At 36.7% G+C, this 20,494-nt stretch overlaps 1 protein-coding gene across 7 annotated transcripts in view; it reads right to left on the bottom strand.

Annotated features, from left to right (window-relative positions):
• Positions 1-384: 384 nt before the first annotated feature.
• Positions 385-20,494, bottom strand: part of AASDH (aminoadipate-semialdehyde dehydrogenase) — a 44,239-nt gene continuing 24,129 nt past the window's right edge. For all 7 annotated transcript variants that reach the window (XM_042984476.1, XM_007075869.3, XM_015534731.2 and 4 more), the window contains 10 exons: positions 15,392-15,633; positions 14,913-15,019; positions 14,246-14,418; positions 13,621-13,813; positions 12,885-13,000; positions 10,050-10,842; positions 5,753-5,916; positions 4,529-4,651; positions 3,693-3,824; positions 385-1,637 (listed from right to left, as the gene is read on the bottom strand). In XM_042984476.1, coding sequence (XP_042840410.1) covers positions 1,248-1,637; positions 3,693-3,824; positions 4,529-4,651; positions 5,753-5,916; positions 10,050-10,842; positions 12,885-13,000; positions 13,621-13,813; positions 14,246-14,418; positions 14,913-15,019; positions 15,392-15,633 — 2,433 coding nt within the window. In that variant the 3' untranslated portion in view covers positions 385-1,247. The remainder of the gene's footprint in view (positions 1,638-3,692; positions 3,825-4,528; positions 4,652-5,752; positions 5,917-10,049; positions 10,843-12,884; positions 13,001-13,620; positions 13,814-14,245; positions 14,419-14,912; positions 15,020-15,391; positions 15,634-20,494) is intronic.

Genomic DNA, 20,494 nt, shown 5'->3' with positions numbered 1-20,494 from the left:
TAACTTCTGCTCCAGTGATCCCTGCTGCTACCACCTAAAACTCCCTACTCTAACATACTACCCTAAAACTTAGTGGCTTAAAACAACTGCCATTTTATTATTTCTCAGGATTCTATGGGTGAGAAATTAAATGTCTGGCACCAGAATGGCCTGAATAGCTGGGGGCTGGCTGGAATGCTGGGGGCCACATGTGTGGGGCTTCACCTGTCCTTGGTTCTCTGGCTTCCTTGGTTTTCTTAGTAAACGTCAGGGCCATTCCCTCACGACATGGCCTCTCCGTCTAGCTGCCAGACTTCTCATGTGGCAGCTCTGGGATCCCATGAGAGCAGAAGTGCCCAGCCCTTCTTAAATCTTGGGCTCAGAAGTGACATTAGTGTCACCTCCACTGCATTCTGTTGGTTAAAGCAAATCATGGACCAAGCCCAGGTGCAAGAGGAGACCACATACAGGGCCTGGCTCCCAGGAGGAGCTATAATTCACCAGGGGCAACTTCATACCAAGCAAATGCAGGTATAAGCAAAGGTCTATGGCACTGGAGAAGCAGGTCCAGCCCCAAACCATACACATTAAGAGAATCAGGACACTTAAAAGTACATAGAGTTTTTTCTTTCCTGGTTTTTGTTGTGTTTCCTACCTCCAAGCCAGTGAAAAAAGGACATACAATCACAAAATCTAATAAATTGAGAAATACAGACACAAAAATATTCATCAAGATTTGTATATCAAAAATGGAAAAAAGAGGATAAATCAAAGAAACTATTATAGGAAGAGAGATAAATATATACATAGATATAGTTCAATACTGGTATTTTGTTCACTTAAACATACTAAATAAGGAACCTAATTTAATAAAAAACATCCTACCTCTGAAAACCTTTCGTTAATAGATCTCACTGTAAATAAGTAAATGGTGTATTACATCATGGACTGAGTTTTTAACCCACCAAGTAAACTCTGATCTTCTTTTTCACAGAAGTCTATAAAAAAAAGAAAAAAGCCCAAAGTAAAATATCCATAGCCTAATTCAAAGAGTGCTACTAAATAAATTGATGTTTTTGTTCTATAATTCCTTTTAAAAGCATTTGTTCCGCTATAGGAAGTAAAATATGATCATTCTCCAATAAAGTGTCATAGACAAGTTTCTTAAGCAAAAATAATCTTTAGTATAAAATAAGACTAATCCAAATGTTCTGTAATGATAAAATATTTTCAGATATCTCAGATAATCGAATAAGGACTGTACTTGATTATATTTGATGTCCACCCAGCAAATCCAGACAATAAACATAATTATTTCTACATCCAATGAGAAGCATTGATTCCCAGACCACAGGAGAAGAAAAGACTTGTCCAGGAAGTTCATACACACTTTGCAATCGTCCACTCTTAGATTCCAAGATCCACAGTTTCCCATCAGTAGATGCTGCTGCCAGCAACATTTCATTGCTACAATCTTGGTAACAGAAAGCAAACGGTGTCGCATACACCTGGGAAGTAGTTTCAAATTTCCACTGGAGGTGACCTTTCATATTACAACAGTAGATAAAGCAATCATGGGAACCAAAAAATATTTCTTGCTCTGATGCTGAGGTACATGGGGATGAAAAGATTGGTTCACTGGTAGAGAACTGCCAAACCTGAAGGACGAGAAAGGCAAAAATAATTCATCTAAGTTCAACAATTGTCGTGTAAAGCTTTAGGAAATTCTTAATAGAAATGTAAGCTATTAAATGGTAACTACACACAGAGAGAGGAAATAATGGCTTTTTCTGAAAAGTAGCATTCTCAAATTATACCTCTATTCCCAGTGGTAAAATCTAGAACAAAATACACTGGAGTGTTCATACTACATGAGTCACTGCTATGCAGAATATGATGAAATAAAACTAATTTGAACCCCATTCAAGAGCAAGCTATTACTATTATGTTCAGAGACACTAAGTTCAAAGATATAACTACACTCAGTTTTCAATGTATCTTATTAAAAACTAGATCTTGTTCTATTCTCCTAATGTAAGGAGATGGAAGTGACTGAAAAGGAAAATTTATGTGCAATAATTCAAATTAAAGGTTTAAACAAAAAGCCATGAGTTGTGTGTCTGCCTGTGGATATATACTCTCTACTTATTTTAAAGGTACCACAGACAAACCTGTCGGCCAATATTTTGAAGAAAAGAAGGAAAAGGCACAAGTCTAAGGTAGTGTTTACAGTAAAAGCAGAATAAAAAGCAAACAAAATGAGAACAGTGGGCATCTTCATGAAACAGGATTTGTAATCTTAATTCTGTCCCTCACTTGGAAAAATCATTTTCATCTATGGTTCACCCAAAAAAATAGGAGTAACAGTACTTGCCTCTTCTTACTTCTTAGGAATCTAAAGGTGAGAATATGTTCAAACTATTTTGTAAGGAAAAATATTAAGTGAACATCACAAAAGATCTCATCACAAAGTAATTGTCCCACATCAAGGAACTGCCAGGCCAGGCAGAGTGAAAGTAGAATAAAAAGCACCAGAGCAACACTGGCCACCACTGGGCTAACTCAGGGTGGAGTCAGCACTCTCTCAAGTATACAAATAGTCCCCAACATCAAACCTACAGCAGCAGTTGGGCCACCAGTGATAGTCACTTGCGGATAAAGAAGTGGAGATTATCCTCCCCCCCCCCCCAAAAAAAAAGACCTAATGTAATGCAGAAGAAGCCTACCCTGCCAGTCATGAAGTTGAAGATGGCACTTCATACAATGCAATTTGGGTTATGCCACCTATTTTGGTTTTCATAGAAAAAGCAGGGGCATCTTTAAATGTTCAAACCTTGAGGTGCCGCGGTGGCTCAGTCGGTTAAATGTGTGAGATTCTTGATTTCGGCTCAGGTCATGATTTCAGTTTTGTGAGTTCGAGCCCCACATCAGGCTCTGTGCTGGCAGCACGGAGCCTGCCTGGGATTCCATCTCTCTCTGTCTGCCCTTAACCCATTCATGCTCTCTCTTTCTCTCTCAAAATAAATAAATAAATGTTCAAAACCTCAATAGAAATTATAATAAAATTGCCTAAAAACTGGTAAAGTTTTTGTTTGTTTAATGTTTATTTTTGATAGACAAAGCATGAGTGGGGGAGGGACAGAGAGAGAGAGAGAGAGAGAGAGAATCCAAGGCAGGTACCAGACTCTGAGCTGTCAGCACAGAGCCCAACAGGGCGCTCGAACTCATGAACCATAAGATCATGACCTGAGCCAAAGTCGGACGCTCAACTGACTGAGCCACCCAGACGCCCCCAAACTGGTCAAGTTTTTAAAATTGGGGGAGGGCAGGGTGCCTGGATGGCTCAGTTGGTTAAGTGTCTAACTGTATCTCAGCTTATGATCAGGTCAGGTTCATAAGTTCAAGCCCTGCATCCAGCTCTGTGCTACCAGCACAGAACCTGCTTAGCATTCTTTCTCTCCCTCCCTACCCCACTTTCTCTGTCAAAATAAATAAACTTTAAAAAAAATTGGGGGAGGGCACAAATAAAACAGTGTTTGAATCTTTTCAATCTACTATACTCTCATTCCAAAATTAAGAAACCTGTGGCTTGACAAATAAAATCAAACTAGTTTTCAATACGACTTAAATGATGTTTACAATTTTACTTCAGTTGTCACCAACTATTATGACTTTGAGAAAGATAATGTAAAATGGAACCAGAAATTTTTTACCTGTTCTCCAAAGTGAGTAAAGCAGAGTAAATTTCCATCTACACACCCAATACAAATATACTGTAGGCAACACCGTGGAGAAGAAAAGAGTGGTTTTCCACAGGAATGTTTCCAAACTGTGTTCCCAGTGGCCTGCCATGAGCAAAAGCAATTCACAGCATTTAAATTATATTACTAATCAATTACCCTTTATGAAACAAACTCATAAAATCTCCCAGGGGCAAAGCTATAAACATCAGAAAGTGCTATAATGACATGCTGATATCATAAATGAAGCTAGCATACATATACACAGCTATAAAATTAATCAGTGCTCTTTATAAGAGGTGAGATAAAAACGTACAATAAAACCAGGATATAATTAGAACATAAGATCTATCCTTAAACTATTCTAAGTTTTAATATGACTGAGAAAATTCTACCAATTTAAAAAAACAGATCAAAGACATACATAGAACTTCTATCTTCATATCAATCATTTTTAAGGAGTTCTGGTCCAGTGAAAGCTGGACTATAGTTAATTAAAAACTACTTTAGGGGGCACCCGGGTGGCTCAGTCAGTTAAGCATCTGACTCTTGGTTTTGGCTCAAGTCAACATCTCACGGTTTCATGGGTTCAGGCCCCGCACTGGGCTCTGCACTGGCAGTGTGGAGCCTGATAGGGATTCTCGGTCTCCCTCTCTCTGCCCCTCCCCCACTCACACGGTCTCTGTCTCTCTCAAAATAAATTAATAAACTTAAAATTTTTTTTAAATACTTCAATTTTTCAGAATTCAAAGCAAAAATAAAACATTCAAGACAAATAATAAAATCAATATATGTTATTTTATGCCTACAGGATTTATAGCCAGTAACAGGCCTCCCAGTGTAGCCACATATAAATGATGTGGTATCAAGCTCAAACAAGGGGATGAAAAGACAGTTCCTCCACATTTTAACTTCCAAACACACTTCTTTTTCTGCAAATAAGAAAACAAATTAATTGGTTTCTGCTGGTGGTTAACAAATCTACATATCTGATTTCTCATATCACCTCTATTTAATTAATGTAAATTTTTATTCTTAGTATAAAAGTAATACAGTCTCACTGTAGAGATTCAAGTTAGTATAAAGATTACAAAGACCACCCAGAGAGAACCACTGTAAATATTTCAGCATTTTCCCTTTTGATCTTTTTGGGACATACAATAGTTTAATATAGTTGAGATCTTTCTGAATATATACTGGCATCTAATTTAGCTCATTTACTTGGCAAAACTCTATTACTTTAATGCATAATATCTCATCTGAACATAAAATTATTTCTCTACCTTATCACTGAAACTTGTTTCAAACTAATTTCATGGTATCATAAACAAAACCTAGTAATAGACATCTCGGTGCATATAACTGTCCATGTTTCTGATTACTTTGGCAGGATAGAATCCTAGAAGAAGAATTTTACTGAATCAAAGGATATGAAAGTTAGCTGTGGCCCAACTGTTTTCTTCAGACTTCACTAGTTACAATGCACCCCCCACCCCTCACCAGCATTTAACATATTCTGGTCTAATACTATCTGGTTATCTATCATGTAGTTTAAATTTTCAATCCTTTGATTACTAAAGATAGGAAACATTTAAATACATTTACTAGACACTTCTTCTTTGGGGTCTTTTATGTTTATATTCCTTGTTTATTTTTCTCTCTGGGTGTTTATAATTTGTGTTTGTTCTTCCATTTATTCTTATAAATGAATCTTAACTCTGTCACATTTGCTTCAAATGGTTTTCCCCAACTTATCAGGTCTTATTGATATTTTTCCCTTTGTGATTCTTTATATTGTCAAGATGGTAATTCTAAGCTCTTTAGATTTAAAAACTCTGAGTAACAAATTTATTTGTGAAAATCTGGTAAGGATGTTAAAAATGTCTTAAGATACTAAGACTGTTAATTAACTCATTCTTCCCAGACCGCAATGCTAAACTTAGGGAAGAGTGAATACCGGCCCCGCTTTAGTCAAGAGCACTTGACAGTGTCCTACTCTTCTAAGCTTATAAGAAACTGATGAGGTTTCTCACATAAATATCTAAAGCATATGCATGCTGGTCATGAGATCCAATGTAAAGGAGTCCTGTGGTTGGATCCATGGTTGCTGAGCTTTTGACAGCATCCTTGGTAGTAAACATCCAGTATTCTTCTCCACTATTACTTTTCAGAACATAAACTAACCCATTATAACAGCCTGTTGGGAAACAAAATACAAAAGAGATTTAGATACATCACCAGAGAATAATTCTTTAGCCTAAACCATGACCATTTATTTATATTTGATGCTCTTTATGTGTACTACTATGTTCAGCTCAGGTTTAAACTTCAGCAATGTAAAGCAGAAAACCAAACAGAAATCACTTGTAAAAATACCTACTAGTAGGTATACCTCATTTTGTTTTTAAAGTACCATAAAGTGCTTCACTACTGAGAAAACAATGAAGCACAGTGCAGAAGAGAGATTTTGACAGACCTGGAATCAAATCTCTTCATGGCCATCATTGGGCAAATTACCCAGCATCGCTGAGCCTCAGATTTTTTCCTGCATGTAGACACATCTACTCCAGTGTTATTGTAATAATTAAGATAACATGGATTAAAGGGTGCCTGCATGGCTTAGTTGGTTGAGCATCCAACTCTTGATTTTGGCTCAGGTCATGATCTCATGGTTCGTGAGTGTCGGGCTCTGCATTGGGCCCCATATTGGGTTCTGTGCTGATGATGCACAGCCTGCTTGGGATCCTTTCTCTCTCCATCTCTGCCTCTCCTCCACTTGCTCTTTCTTTCTCAAGATAAATAAATAAAATATTTTTTAAAAAGATAATATGAATACCCAGTGCACAGGTGTTCAAGAACTGCTAACATTAACAATAGCTAACATTTATTGAGCTTTTACCTTGTGAAGTGTTATATCTGCAGTTTACAGATGACAAAAGGAAGCACAGACAGTTTTACTAGGGTAAAACTACTCAGCTGACATGTGGGTGAGCCAGGATTTGAATCTAAGAAGTCCAGCTTCAGAGCCTATGCACTTAACTACTATAGCAGACTGCTTTTCCCAAACTGCTACAACAGGTGAGAAGCTAGGGCAGGAGTTCCTGACTTGGTGTAGCCAGAATAACTCAGGCGACAGTAGGCGTGGTCAAAACCTACAGAGTGAAGATCACTCAAGTTCCCTGCAGTGGATGTAAATCAGGGCAAGCTGATTGTGGGCACTGGTCCACCACTCTTTACATGACTCTGCCTATCCATATAACCACTGCTGCTCATTTGAGGCCCAATTCCAGAGTAACTGCAGTGCTGTTTTCTTTCTAGCAGTTACTACTTAGTAGCAAGAAAGTGGCCTTCTTAGTTATGGTGAAGAAAAATGTCCTACACAGTGAAGTACCCCAGGACTCAGTTGGGTAATGAAAAATTTCCTTCAGTTCATTTCCAGAAGAAAATCTTTGTGACCTTGGGTCAGGCAAAACGTTCTTGGCTAGGACACCAAAAGCATGATCCAGAAAAGAAAATAAATGATAAACTGGACTTCATTAAAATTAAGAACTTCTCTTCAAAAGACATTATGTTAATGAAAGAAAGAAAAAAAAAAAAAGCCACAGCCTAGGAGAAAACATGCAAAACACTTATAGATAAGGGGCTTGTATCCAGAATACATAATATTCTCAGATCCCAACAAGAAAACAAATATAACAGCTTAAAAAATGGACAAAAAATCTGAAAAGTCATAAAAGATATACAGATGGCAAATAAATTCATAAAAAATACGTCATTAGTCACTAGGGAAATGCAAATTAAAACCACAGTTTTAACTCAGTTAAGTGTCTGACTTTGGCTCAGGTCATGATCTCACAGTTTGTGGGTTCGAGCTGTGCACTGTCAATGTGAAGCCTGCTTGGGATTCCCTCTCTCCCTCTCCCTCTCTCTCAAAATAAATAAACTTAACAATCTAAACAAAGAAACAAAAAACCATAATGAATGTCTGACTTTTGATTGCAGCTCAAGTCATGATCCCAGAGTCATGGGATTGAGCCCCACATCTGATTCTGCACTGAGCATGGAGCCTCCTTAAGATGCTCTCTCTCTCTCCCTCTGCCCCTCTCCCCTGCTCACTCTCTCTAAAATAAAAAATAAAGCCATAATTAAATACTACACCATAACAATCTGACTGGCTAAAATAAAAAGATTTTCAAACTGACAATACCAAGTACTAGCACGGATGTGGAACAGCTGGACCTCTCATACACTGGTGGTGGGAAGGCAAAATGGCTCAGTCACCAGGAAAATATTTTGGCAATTTCTTACAAAGTTAAAGCTATACTTACTGCATAATCTCCCCCTCCTAGGTACTGACCCAAGTGAAATTAAAAACTTATATTCATACAATATCCTGCTTACAAATGCTTATATCAGTCTTATTTGTAATTGTGAAAAACTGGAAACGACCCAAATGTGAATAGAGTATGATTTGTCCAGACAACAGAATATTCAGCAATAAAAAGAAACTGGATACATTCAATAATAAGGATGAATCTCAAACACATGCTAAGTAGGAGAATCCAGACTCAAAAGCAAAAATTAGAAAATGTAAAACTAGTGGGACAGAAAACAGATCAGTGGTTGCCTGGGGTTAGGGGTAGGGGAAGGGAAGCCTACAAGTGACACAGACCTTTTGAGTAATGAACTCTTCATTTGGTAGTGGTTACATGACAGTACACATTTGTCAAAACACAGAACTGTAAACTAAAGAGGGCATGTTTTCCTGTATATAAATTAGATCTTAATTTAAAAATGTCTAGACCCCCATGTGTCCCAGGCTTTGAGTCTAGAAACTTGGGATGCAAACAGTAACTTCAACAAGCTGACTTTCATGGATGGAAATTATTCATGCTCATTCACATATATAACTGAAAGTTCCCGGTAGCATATTTTCAAAATGTATGTGGGCAAAAGGGAAGGATCAAACTCAGATTCAAGTAGATCCTAGCTAGGATAGCACAAGTAGGGAGGCATATTCCTAAGCACTCAGCACAAGATTCCACAAGCATATAAAGTAAAACTTAATGTAGTAGGGGGAGTAAAGACAATGGTAGTCAAGGAGAGGCATTACACCTGGACCCCATATTTAGTAAAGTAAAAGTCACCTATACTTTAATGAAAAGGATTAGCAGCTAGTAGCTAACAACATTTAATGAGCCCTCAGTCTGTACCTAGCAATGTACTAAAGGATTTATAAGCAATTATCTCAATCCTCTCAAAAGCTCTATGATGTATGTGGAATTTAAGAAGCAAAACAAATGAGCAAACTGGAAAAAAGAGACAAACCAAGAAACAGATACTTAACTAGAGAGAACAAACTGATGGTCACCAGAGGGGAGCTGGGTGGGGGGATGGGTAAAACAGGGGATGGGGATTAAGAGTGCACTTATGACAAATACTAAGTAACATATAAAATTGTTGAATTACTCTATTGTACACCTGAAACTAATATAACACTGTGTTAGCCACACTGGAATTAAAATAAAAACAAACAAACAAAAGCTCTATGATGATTGTAGTGGTTTTAAAATCTGTCCACAAATTCTGACACTTTTACTTTCAAGAGATGGAGCCTAAATTCCCCTCCCCTTGAGTATAGACCAGGCTTAATGATGTGCTTCTAATGAACACAAGCAAAAATGATGGTATGCAACTTTGGAAACCAAAAAGTACTAAAAAGTACTGCCTTGCTCCGCCCCTCCCCACCGGCCCCCCTCCCCCACTCAGTCTGAGGGAAGTCAGCTGCCAGGTTGTGAGAGCACTCAAGCAGCCTACAGAGAGGTCCATGTGACAAGAACAGAAGCTTCCTGCCACGAACCGGCCAAGAACTGAAGCCTTCTGCCAGCAGCAGTATGAGATAGCTGTCTTGGAAGATTTTTCAGCCCAGTCAAGCCTTCAGATGGCTGCAGCCACATGGGAAACCCTGAGCCAGGACTCCCAGCTAAGCTACTCCTAAATTCCTGACCTCAGAAACTGTGAGATATTTGCTACCCTAAACCATTAAGTTTGGGAACAATTTATGATGCAACGGGTTTTATTTATTATAAAACTAAGAACACTAAGTCCTAAAGGTCATAAGAACACTAAGGTCCTAAAAGGTCCAGCAACTTATCAAAGTTCACAAAGCTGATAGCAGTTTTAGAGCTAGGTTCAAATCCAGAGACTATGACCCAAGACCCACACTGTGAATTAGCATGTGGGTAACCATAATTGACAACAACCAAAGCTACCATACATAGATTTTTAAATTTAACTTGCTCCTACTAGCATTATCATATGGAAACTTACCCACTACAATAAAGTTTCCACACTTAGATACACATGCTGAGGATTCAATTCGACCTCCCAAAATCTGTTCCCATTTCACCTTCCCAGAGTAAAGGTCAACTGCCATCATTCTGTGGGAATGGGAGCCAATGTACACAGTTACAGAGGACTTAGCAGCAGTGGAGATGACAACCAGAGGGGAAGCATCCACACATTTGCCTGTGTCCGTCCTCCACCTCACATGAAGCTCCATTTTCTTGGCTTCTATCACAGATGTTCCCTCGTGAGAAACTTCTGCAACACAGGATGGATCTTTTGACTTCCCAGTAAGAGCTGAAGGATTTAGGCTTGTCACATTCTGAATGTTAGTCTGTGAAATTAAATCGGAAGAACGGGCTGAAGAGCCAAGTCCTAACTTAGTTAAAAACTCCGAATTCAGAGACAAAATCTGACTCCCTCTGCTCACTGCAATAAAAGCAGCTAGCTCATTGTCACAACTTAAAGTCAGGACAGATTTCTGAGGTAAAGATTTTCCACTGATTTCCTCTTGATTAATATCGCTGAATTTTCTTTTCATGGCATAATTCTTGCTATACAGCAGATCTTCATCTGGAAACACCGTTTGAAGGACGTGATTGTAAATCTCTAAAATGGAACTGCTAAGAATAATTTCCAGAAGCCCAGGTATTGATGTGCCAACTAGTTTTTCAATCTCATTGAGGAGCCGTATGGACTTTAAGGAATCTCCACCACTATTTAGGAAGAGTGACTCATCAGGAACCTTCAAAGGATGTTCTGAGAGACTCAGAATAGACTATAAAGGAGAAAAGGGAGAAATGTGGTAAAGACCTAAAACCAAAACATTCAACCAATTTATAGGTAATATATAAAGGATAGTACTTACATTAATGATATGAACAAAAGACACACAAAACAAATATTTTTAATAATTAAATTTTAAAATTATTTTCTTTATAGTAAAGGGAACCATCACCATGCAACCAATTTTATCACAAACTCACTATAAAACTGCAAATTATATTTCCCTTTAGAGTGATTTCCCCACCCATAAAATAGGGCCTAGAATTATAAAAACATGACTTATTAATTATAAAGTCCACAAGATACTAATATCTAATATTTATATAATATGGGAACAATCTTTGTCTTCATTTGCTTCATATAAATTGAAATTATTTTCTAAGAATCTAAAAATGAAGCAGATAAGAGTTTTATCAGAATATCCTTTATTTTCAAACAAAACTATATAATTATATCCTCTTTTCAGAACCCTTCATGAAGAAAACTCCACATTTGTAAGAAAAACTGTACTGACCTATGGTTGTAATATATATAAATATATGTATATACATATATACATATATACATATATTTCAAAATAAATTTAAATTGTAATATATGTATATACATATATACACATATATACATATGTATACATATACACATATATTTCAAAATAAATTTAAATTGTTTCACACACACACACACACAGAACCCCCAGCTTACAATGATATAAGATATCTTAACTTTACAATGATGCAAAAACAATATACATTCAAGGGAAACTGTACTTCAAATTCTGATCTTTTCCCAGTCAAGCGACATGCATTATCTCATGATGCTGGGCAGCAGCTAAGAGCCACAGCTTCCAGTCAGCCATGTGATCACAAAACAACTGATATGCTTAGAACTATTCTGTACCCACACAACTATTCTGTTTTTCACTTTCAGTATAGTATTCAATAACTTACATGTAAGATATTCAACAATTTATTATACACAGGGCTTTGTGTCAGATGTTGTCCACCTGTAGGCTAATGTAAGTGTTCTGAGCACACTTAAGGTAGGCTAGACTAAGCTATGATGTTCGGTAGGTGTATTAAATGCATTTTGACTTAGGAAAATTTCAACCTACACTAGGTTTATCACCATGTAACTCCATCATAAGTTGAGGAAGATCTGTATATACAAATTCCATTAAGCAGAAACATACGTGTTGTTACTGCTAGTTCTTCCAGAATAAGGACATAAGTCCTTATGCCACAGATTGTACTATACCAAGATTTGGCCATTTTCTCAACTCTGACAAGCACTGCACTCCCACTGCCCCATTAGGGAAAAGTTATGTCAAGATAGGTCTTATCTTCCTGTGCCTTTGTGTCTACCTCACTTCCAATAAATTTCTTTATGGCGAGGGAGGCTTGATATTAACCTAGAGAACTCTTAATTTAATATAAATTGAATAAACAAAAGTATATTACTTAACATTTGGGCATTAATAATAATTCTTAGAAAAGTTTATCAGACTTACTAGGATGCTAACATTCCCAAAAAATATAACATGACCTCTTCAGAAAAACAAATTTGTATCTTAAAAATTGAACCATGGGGAGCATGGGTAGCTCAGTTGGTTAAGCATCTGACTTTAGCTCAGGTTATGATCTCATAGTTCGTGAGTTCAAGCCCCGCATCAGGCTCTCTGCATGGAGCCCCTTTGGATCCTCTGTCTCCCTCTCTCTCTCTGCCCCTCTCCCGTTCAAGCACACTCACGCATAAGCACGTGCACTCTCTCAAAAATAAACATTTAAGGGGTGCCTGGGTGGCTCAGTAGGTTAAATGGCCAATTTCGGCTCAGGTCATGATCACACAGTTCATGAGTTTGAGCCTCGTGTCAGGCTCTGTGCTGACAGCTCAGAGCCTGGAGCCTGCTTCCAATTCTGTGTCTCCCTCTCTCTCTCTGCCCCTCCCCTGCTTATGCTGTCTCTGTCTCTCAAAAATAAATAAACATTAAAGAAAACTAAAAAATAAACATTAAAAAAAATTAAAAAGTTGTACCTTCCACAAATGCTGTAATTTTTCCCAAAGTTCCTCTTTCCCATTGAGTTTACACTCAGACTTCAAGTTTATATAGTTTAAATATATCTTGTTTAACTCAGAAACATCAATTTTGCCTTAAAAGAGAAATAATTTTAAAATTTCAGCACAAACCCTTTCTACTATCTTCATTAGTTATAAGAAGAATACATACATTTTTCACTGTAAAAGTTAGAATTCCTATAGAATAGTTTGTGATAGGAAAATCAGTTCTAAAGAAAGCAGTCCCATGCTACAAAAAATGTAGTAGGTAACAGATAAGAAAAGAAGAAAGGAGGAGCTAGTGTTTATCTTAAAGAGTTAAAGAAATGGTCCTACCAACTGAGCAATTACTGCGTTTTGATGTAAATATTAGATAAAGATGAAATTGGAAAGGCAATGTGGTCATTAGGAGCATATGTTCTGAAATCAGTCTTACAATTTCAATTCTACCACTAACCAGCAATATAATTTTGTCAAAATTACTTAACCTCTTTAAGCCTTATTTTCCTTATCTGTAAATGGGAATAATACAACCTACTCCCAGGATTTTCTAGAGATAAATAAAGTAGCTTAATTATACAAAGTACTTAACAGAGGGTCTACCTCAACATATGCCAGTATTACTTAGAATAAGAATTAAGAAGCCTTTAAACTAGTTATGAATACAATTAGTATTCACTTGGCACTGAAACACATCTGCTTCAAATGATTTTACCATGAGATGTAAATGGTAGAGAATCAATCAACACAAGTTCATCCGGGATGGCATGGCTTGGAAGATGTTCCTGCAGTTCTTTAAAGATGTATTCCTTTACTACATCATTTTTGGACACCATGAACAGAATTAATTTTTCCTGATTATACCATGTAACTGCACAGGACTCTACTTGCTGAAGTCCTTCAGCAACCTGTGAGAGAGATTATCCCAATTTGTCAGAGGACATTTAAAAGCAAACTTCCTAAATGCTCAAACTTCTTATGTCTGAAATCAACACAAATTAAACTGTAAAATAGCTAGAGATTTTTAAAAAATTGATTGCTACTGTTACTGTAGCCAGCACACTGGGTTCTTAATGTTTTTCAAAATAATAGCTCCCAGAGCAAAGTAAACCATTATTTTCAGTTGTTAAAATCCACTCTGTCACTTATTTAAAAAACAACCATCTCTTTATGCTGAAGGGCCACACTGAATTAGTCATATCTTTTATTGCAATTCATTATTAATACAAAAATCTTAGGTTTAAATAATACTAATAGAGAACCCCAGTACAGAAAATTGGTGGTGGCTACCTTTAATACCTACATATGTTAGTAGATATTTAATATTTAAATAGTCTTACTTGTTGCACAAATTCAATGTTAAGACGTTTGCCATATCGTTTGATCTGACTGTCCTTTCGTCCCAGGAAAAACATCTCTCCATCTTTCACCGTCACCAAGTCTCCCGTGGCTCGCATTGTGCCAAGCGGTACTATCATTTCATCATCAAGAAAACACACTCTGTTTTTGCCACCTTCACAAGATATAAACACCAGTGTAATTAAAAAAAAAAAAAATCCATGGGAGATATATTAAAAACCATCAAATCAAGAACATCTTCAAAAGCCGTTACTGAGTTTCACATTTTGAATATTTACACGGGCAGCACACTTTTAAACATCACCTGATAAAATTAATTAACAATAACCTCAGCAAAATAAGAGACAAAACAAAATTTCTAAAAATATACATGTGATTAAAAAAATTCTTAGAATACTGCTTAAAAAGAATTTTGGCTATAAACGTCCAAATTACAGTTTCTAAATTACTTTTATATCTTCCCTAAGAGTATCAGACATTGTTATCTGAAATTATGATAATATTAAATGTTTCATGACTGTGAGAATGAGATTAAAAATTATCATCACTGAAAAGAATACGGGACATAAGACATACTGGTGAAAGAATAAAGTTATCAGATTTTTTTCCTAAAAAAAAATTATTCCCAGTCAATAAATGTAAAACAACCTAAAAATACTTGGCCATTGCCTTCTTGAATTGTGAAACCATTAGTATCTCTGACTTCAACTACTGTTCCAAGCAGTGGAAATCCCAGTGGTACAGGCAATTCACATCTATAAAAACACAACAACCCAAACCATATTTAAAATTTTCATTTGAACAGAATATTTTTCAGTGTATTTAAATCACATTGTACCAAATAAAGAAAAATAAGGTTTTGGTTATGTTAGAATTCAAAGACTGCCAAAAGGAAAAGATTAGGTGGAAAGGTTATCATAGGTTATTTATTGCTGTTTAGTTACAAAAAGTTCTAGCAGGATCTGCAGCACTAGTTATAAGAAAGGTTCTGGATCCCCAGTGTAAAATTCTAGATAAAATAGTATTTCTAAAATTACTACCCCAGTGCCTACCAAAAACATTATTAGTGTTAAGATACTGGAAAAATACAGTTTCTCTCTAACCTATTGAGTAATTGAAGCCCTTACTTCAAAGTAGAGTTAAGAAACTTCTCTGGAATCTTGTAAAAAGTTGCCCAACTTGATACCTCTGTGATACCATAAATATTAAATATTTGTGTTTTATTGCCTACTCCTCTCCAGCTTTTGAGAACAGCCAATGATGGAAATGCTTCACCACCGAGGGCTAATACTCGAAGAGAAGTACTGGCTGATAAAACAGTTGACTTGATAAGCTGAGATCCAAATCTTCGAAGCAATGTTGGTGTTGCCTGTGAACACATTAAAGATAATTTATTTCTTTTCACTTCTTTTTAAAAAAGTAAATACTGTAATAATTAGTTCAAAGCTTAATACTGGACACCTACATGAAAATTAAGGCTGTTTATTAAACTGTAAATCATTTTGGAAAACTACTCAGGCAACATTATCTTCTTAATGCGCTATCAATTTCTCTTGAGAAAAAAAACTTGAGAAAAATATTAGTTATGTTTAATTAGGTAATCTAGACAAAACGGTTTAAAGATTAAAAAGGACAAAATAGGGGCGCCTGGGTGGCTTGGTCGGTTAAGCGTCCGACTTCGGCTCAGGTCATGATCTCACGGTCCGTGCGTTCGAGCCCCGCGTCAGGCTCTGTGCTGACAGCTCGGAGCCTGGGGCCTGTTTCGGATTCTGTGTCTCCCTCTCTCTCTGCCCCTCCCCTGTTCATGCTCTGTCTCTCTCTGTCTCAAAAATAAATAAATGTTAAAAAAAAAAAATTAAAAAAAAATAAAAATAAAAAAATAAAAAGGACAAAATATATAAAATCAATTCACATTTCCTTTCCCACTCTCTCTGTAGAAAAATATATAAAAGGTTAAAAAAATGTTCCTAAAACAAAACAATATGAATAAAGATTTTTTAAAACACTTTTATTGAGATATAACAGACATACAATAAACTATACATATTTAAAGCATACAATATAAATTGAGATAAGATATATGGATATGTCAGTGAAACTATTACTATAATCTAAAAAATGAATATATTCTTCAGCCCTAAAATTACCTACTTACCATTATAATTCTTCCCTTCAACTGGACCCCTAACTCCAGACAACCACTGATCTATTTCCTAATGATCAGCTGGTATTTTCTAGAATTTTACAAAAATGGAATCACACAGGGGTGCCTGGGTGGCTCAGTCAGTTAAGCGTCTGACTTCGACTCAGGTCATGATCTCACAGTTCATGAGTTAGAGCCCCACATGGGGCTCTGTGCTGACAGCTCAGAGCCTGGAGCCTGCTTCAGAATGTTCAGATTCAGTGTCTCCTCTCTCTGCCCCCTCCCCACCTTGCATTCTGTCTCTGTCTCTCAAAAATAAAAACATTAAAAGAAAATTTTAAAAAAATCTTCAAAAAAAAATGGAATCACACAACATAAATTCTATTTTGACCTGACTTATTTCATTCCATATAAATACTTTGTGATGCGCTTATATTGCATGTATCAATTCACTTTTTGTCTCAGTTCAGACTGATATAACAAAGTGCCACAGACTAGGTAGGTTACAAACAATAGAAATTCACTTCTGATAGTTCTGAAGCCTAGAAGTCCAAGATCAGGATGCCACCATGACTGGGCTCTGGTAAAAGCCCTCTCCCAACTTGTTGGATATTCACATGGTGGAAGAGTCTTGGGAGGTCCATGGGGTCTCTTTTCCAAGAGCACTAATCCCACTCATGAGGACTCCATCCTCAGGACCTAAGCACTCCTAAGGGCCTCACCTCCTAATACTATCACAGCATACATTAGAATTTTAACAAATGAATGGGGAGGGAGGAATAATCACTCACACCATGGGACTTTTCATTGCTGAGTGGTACTCATTGCATAGATCAGGACTAGCATTTGTATTTCCATATAAAATTTAGGATCAATTTGTCAATTTCTACCAAAAAAAGTCTACTAGGATTTTGATAGGAACCATGTTTAATTTAATCTTGACACTATTGAGACTTTAATCCATAAACATGAAATGTCTCTTTAACTCTTTAACTTCTACCAATAATGTTGTTGTTTTTTTTTTTTTCTTTACTGCACTGGCTAGAATCAGAATAATGTTCACGAGAAGTGACAAAAGCAAACATCCTTGTTTTATTTCCAATCTTAGGGCAAAATCATGCAGTCTTTCACCAAATAGGATATTAGCTGTAGATTTTTTTTTTTTTTTTTTTTTTTATAGATGCCCTTCATCATGTTGGGGAAGTTCTTTAATTTCTAGAGGTTTGTTTTTTTTTTTTTTTAATCCCAAGTGTTAGATTTTGCCAAATACTTTTCCTTCATCTGTTGAGGTAATTACATGCTCTTATTTATGTAGTGTATATTATCAATGGATTTTTATTTATTTTTGAGGGAGGGAGGGCATGAGGGGAAGAGAGAGAGAGAAAGAGAGACAGCAAATGTGGAGGGGGGGGCAGAGAGAGGGAGAAAGAGAATCCAAGCAGGTTCTGCACTGTCAACACAGAGCCTGATGTGAAGCTCAAACTCATGAACCATGAAATCATGACCCTAGCCAAAATCAAGAGTTGGACACTTGAGCAACCTGGGTGCCCCTATCAGTGGATTTTTAGATGTTAAGCCAAATGTGCATTCCTGGGATACATACCACTTGCTCACATTTTAAATTTACTGAAACTGGTTTTGTGGTTGAGAATATGATCAATGTGCTTGAAAAGAATGTATTCTGCATTTACTGGATGGAGTGTTCTATAAATGCGATTTGGTTGATAATTTTGTTCGAGTCTTATATGTTCTGATTTCTAGTTTTTCATTCAGTTGTTAAAAATGAGGTATTAAAATTTTGAACCATTGGGTTATCTAGTTCTCATTTCTGTCTAGTTTTGCTTTATGTATTTGGAACTTCTAGTTTTAGGGGGATATACATTTATAATTGTTACATCTTCTTGATTTACCAATGTAGCTCCTAAGGTACTGACCATTTTATCATTATGAAATGTTTTGTTTCTTGTTTTTGTTTGCTTGTTTGTTAGTAACTAGCCTGGGCTAAATCTGTAGTCTGTCTTTCCAGTGATGTGTGGCCACTAATGTCATTGCTCAGTTTTACATATATAGTCTTATTTTCAATTTTATATCTTACTTCCTATGGGTCATCCTTGTGTGTGCATAGCTCAGTAGTCAAGCAATGACTGGACAAACTGTCCACAGAGATGGATCTGTGTGGATAGATGAGCTCAAAGTTTAGGCCATTTTCAAGCTTAACCAAGCTTTTATTTTCCATGGGCCCTTTTGGGTCTCTAACGTATATGCACACAACCTCAAGGTCAGCCAAGAATCTGTTTGGGCTCTCTGGTCTCTGACTCACAAGTGCAGCCTTAGCCAGAATGTGCTTGCCCTCCCCTCCACCACAACCTCAGACTATTGAAGTTTTTGCCCTCTTTGCTGGCCTACTTCATCATTTTCACAGACAGTGCTGTTGGGCATAGATATAACCTACCATTCCAAATTGAATAAACTCCCTTATAAACAGTGGGCCCTGACAGAAAAGTCTGTTTTGACTGAGCTGGGGCTGGCAGGAAGAGCAGCTCAGTCTAGAATGCCACAAATTCCCATTATTTTTATCCAAAATTAAAAAGTTTAAAAACAAACAATTTTCAGATCATTGTATGCCTCTGGTTGATTTCTAAAGTGTTGGAGTAGTTGCTTTTGTTAATTTTGTCCAGCTTTCTAGTTGCTTTTTGGGGAGAGGATCTACCAATCTCTTTACTTGACCACAGAAAATTTCCATGTGAATCAAGATTTTTAAATGGTTTCTTTCAGTAAAAGATGCAGCATTAATGGACAACTTGAATTTTAATTCAAAAAGATGACTTAAAGTCTTGGTTTGTCAAAATATTTAAGTAACAGAATGACCCTACATCCCAATATGAACTTATTGTTCCAGATTCTTGTCTAGGAATTTAGCACCTCCATTCACTCTCAACATTCAGGGTTTGGGGTAATAAATTATAATGGCCACCCTATTTATAAGGCATCCTCAACCAAATTAACTGTTCTACCAAGTTTTACGATAAGGAAAATCTCTTGTCAAACTGAAATGTTCTGGCCTTCATTTCCGGTGCTAAAAATAACTTAAACTTTGAACTCTATAAATAAATGCACAGCTATGAATACTCAGCAAGATAAAGCATAGTAACACTTTTCAGATACTCAAACTGAAATGATAAATTTAGCGGCAAAATACTAGTCAATACACGTACTTTGTTACCAAATCATTCTAGGCACACAGAAATAGGACTTAGGAAATAACAGAAAAAACAGGGGATGTTAAGGTTCCTTGCAAAATTTCTAAGGTAAAATTCTCATAAAAATGAAAAACACAGGGTGCCTAAGTGGCTCAGTCTGTCAAGCATCCAACTCTTGATTTCGGCTCAGGTCATGATCTCACAGTCGGGAGATTGAGCCCCAAATTGGGCTCCGAGCTGGGTGTGGAGCCTGCTTGAGAAGGTCTCCCTCTCTCTCTGCTCCTCCCTCCCCCATGCACATGCCCTCTCTCTCAAAAACAAAACACTTAAGCTGACATTTTGGTGGCTAGCAACCTAAGATTTTGCTCTAATTAAATGGTTTCACTTTTAAAGTGCATCAAGTTTAATATAACTTGTTATCCAGAGTATGTGCAAAAAAAAAACCAAAAAAAAAGTTCAAACATATTTTAGGTTTGTAAAACACCAAAAAGTGGAACTTTCTTTCCAAAAGGTCCTTATACCTGAAACAAAATAAGTGTTTAACTACCTCAAAAGCTAAGTCTATTTCACTTTGGGGTCTTTCTCCCCCACAATAAATCAAGATATTCCACTTTAAATTTTTAAAACTTTATGGGGTGTTTGGGTGGCTCAGTTGATTAAGAGTCCAACTTTGGCTCAGGTCTTGCAGTTCATGGGTTTGAGCCCTGTGTCAGGCTCTGTGCTACAGACAGCTCAGAGCCTGGAGCCTGCTTCGGATTCTATGTCTCCCTCTCTCTGTCCTTCCCCTGCTCATGCGCTCTCTCTCTCTCTCTCTCTCGCCCTCTCTTTTTCTCTCTCAAGAATAAACAAACAGTAAAAACAAATTAAATTAGTTTTTTAGGTAAGAT

The sequence above is a fragment of the Panthera tigris genome, chromosome B1 (genome assembly GCF_018350195.1).
Source record: "Panthera tigris isolate Pti1 chromosome B1, P.tigris_Pti1_mat1.1, whole genome shotgun sequence".
Taxonomy (NCBI): Eukaryota; Metazoa; Chordata; class Mammalia; order Carnivora; family Felidae; genus Panthera; species Panthera tigris.
This window is presented reverse-complemented; position numbering and strand designations above follow the sequence as displayed.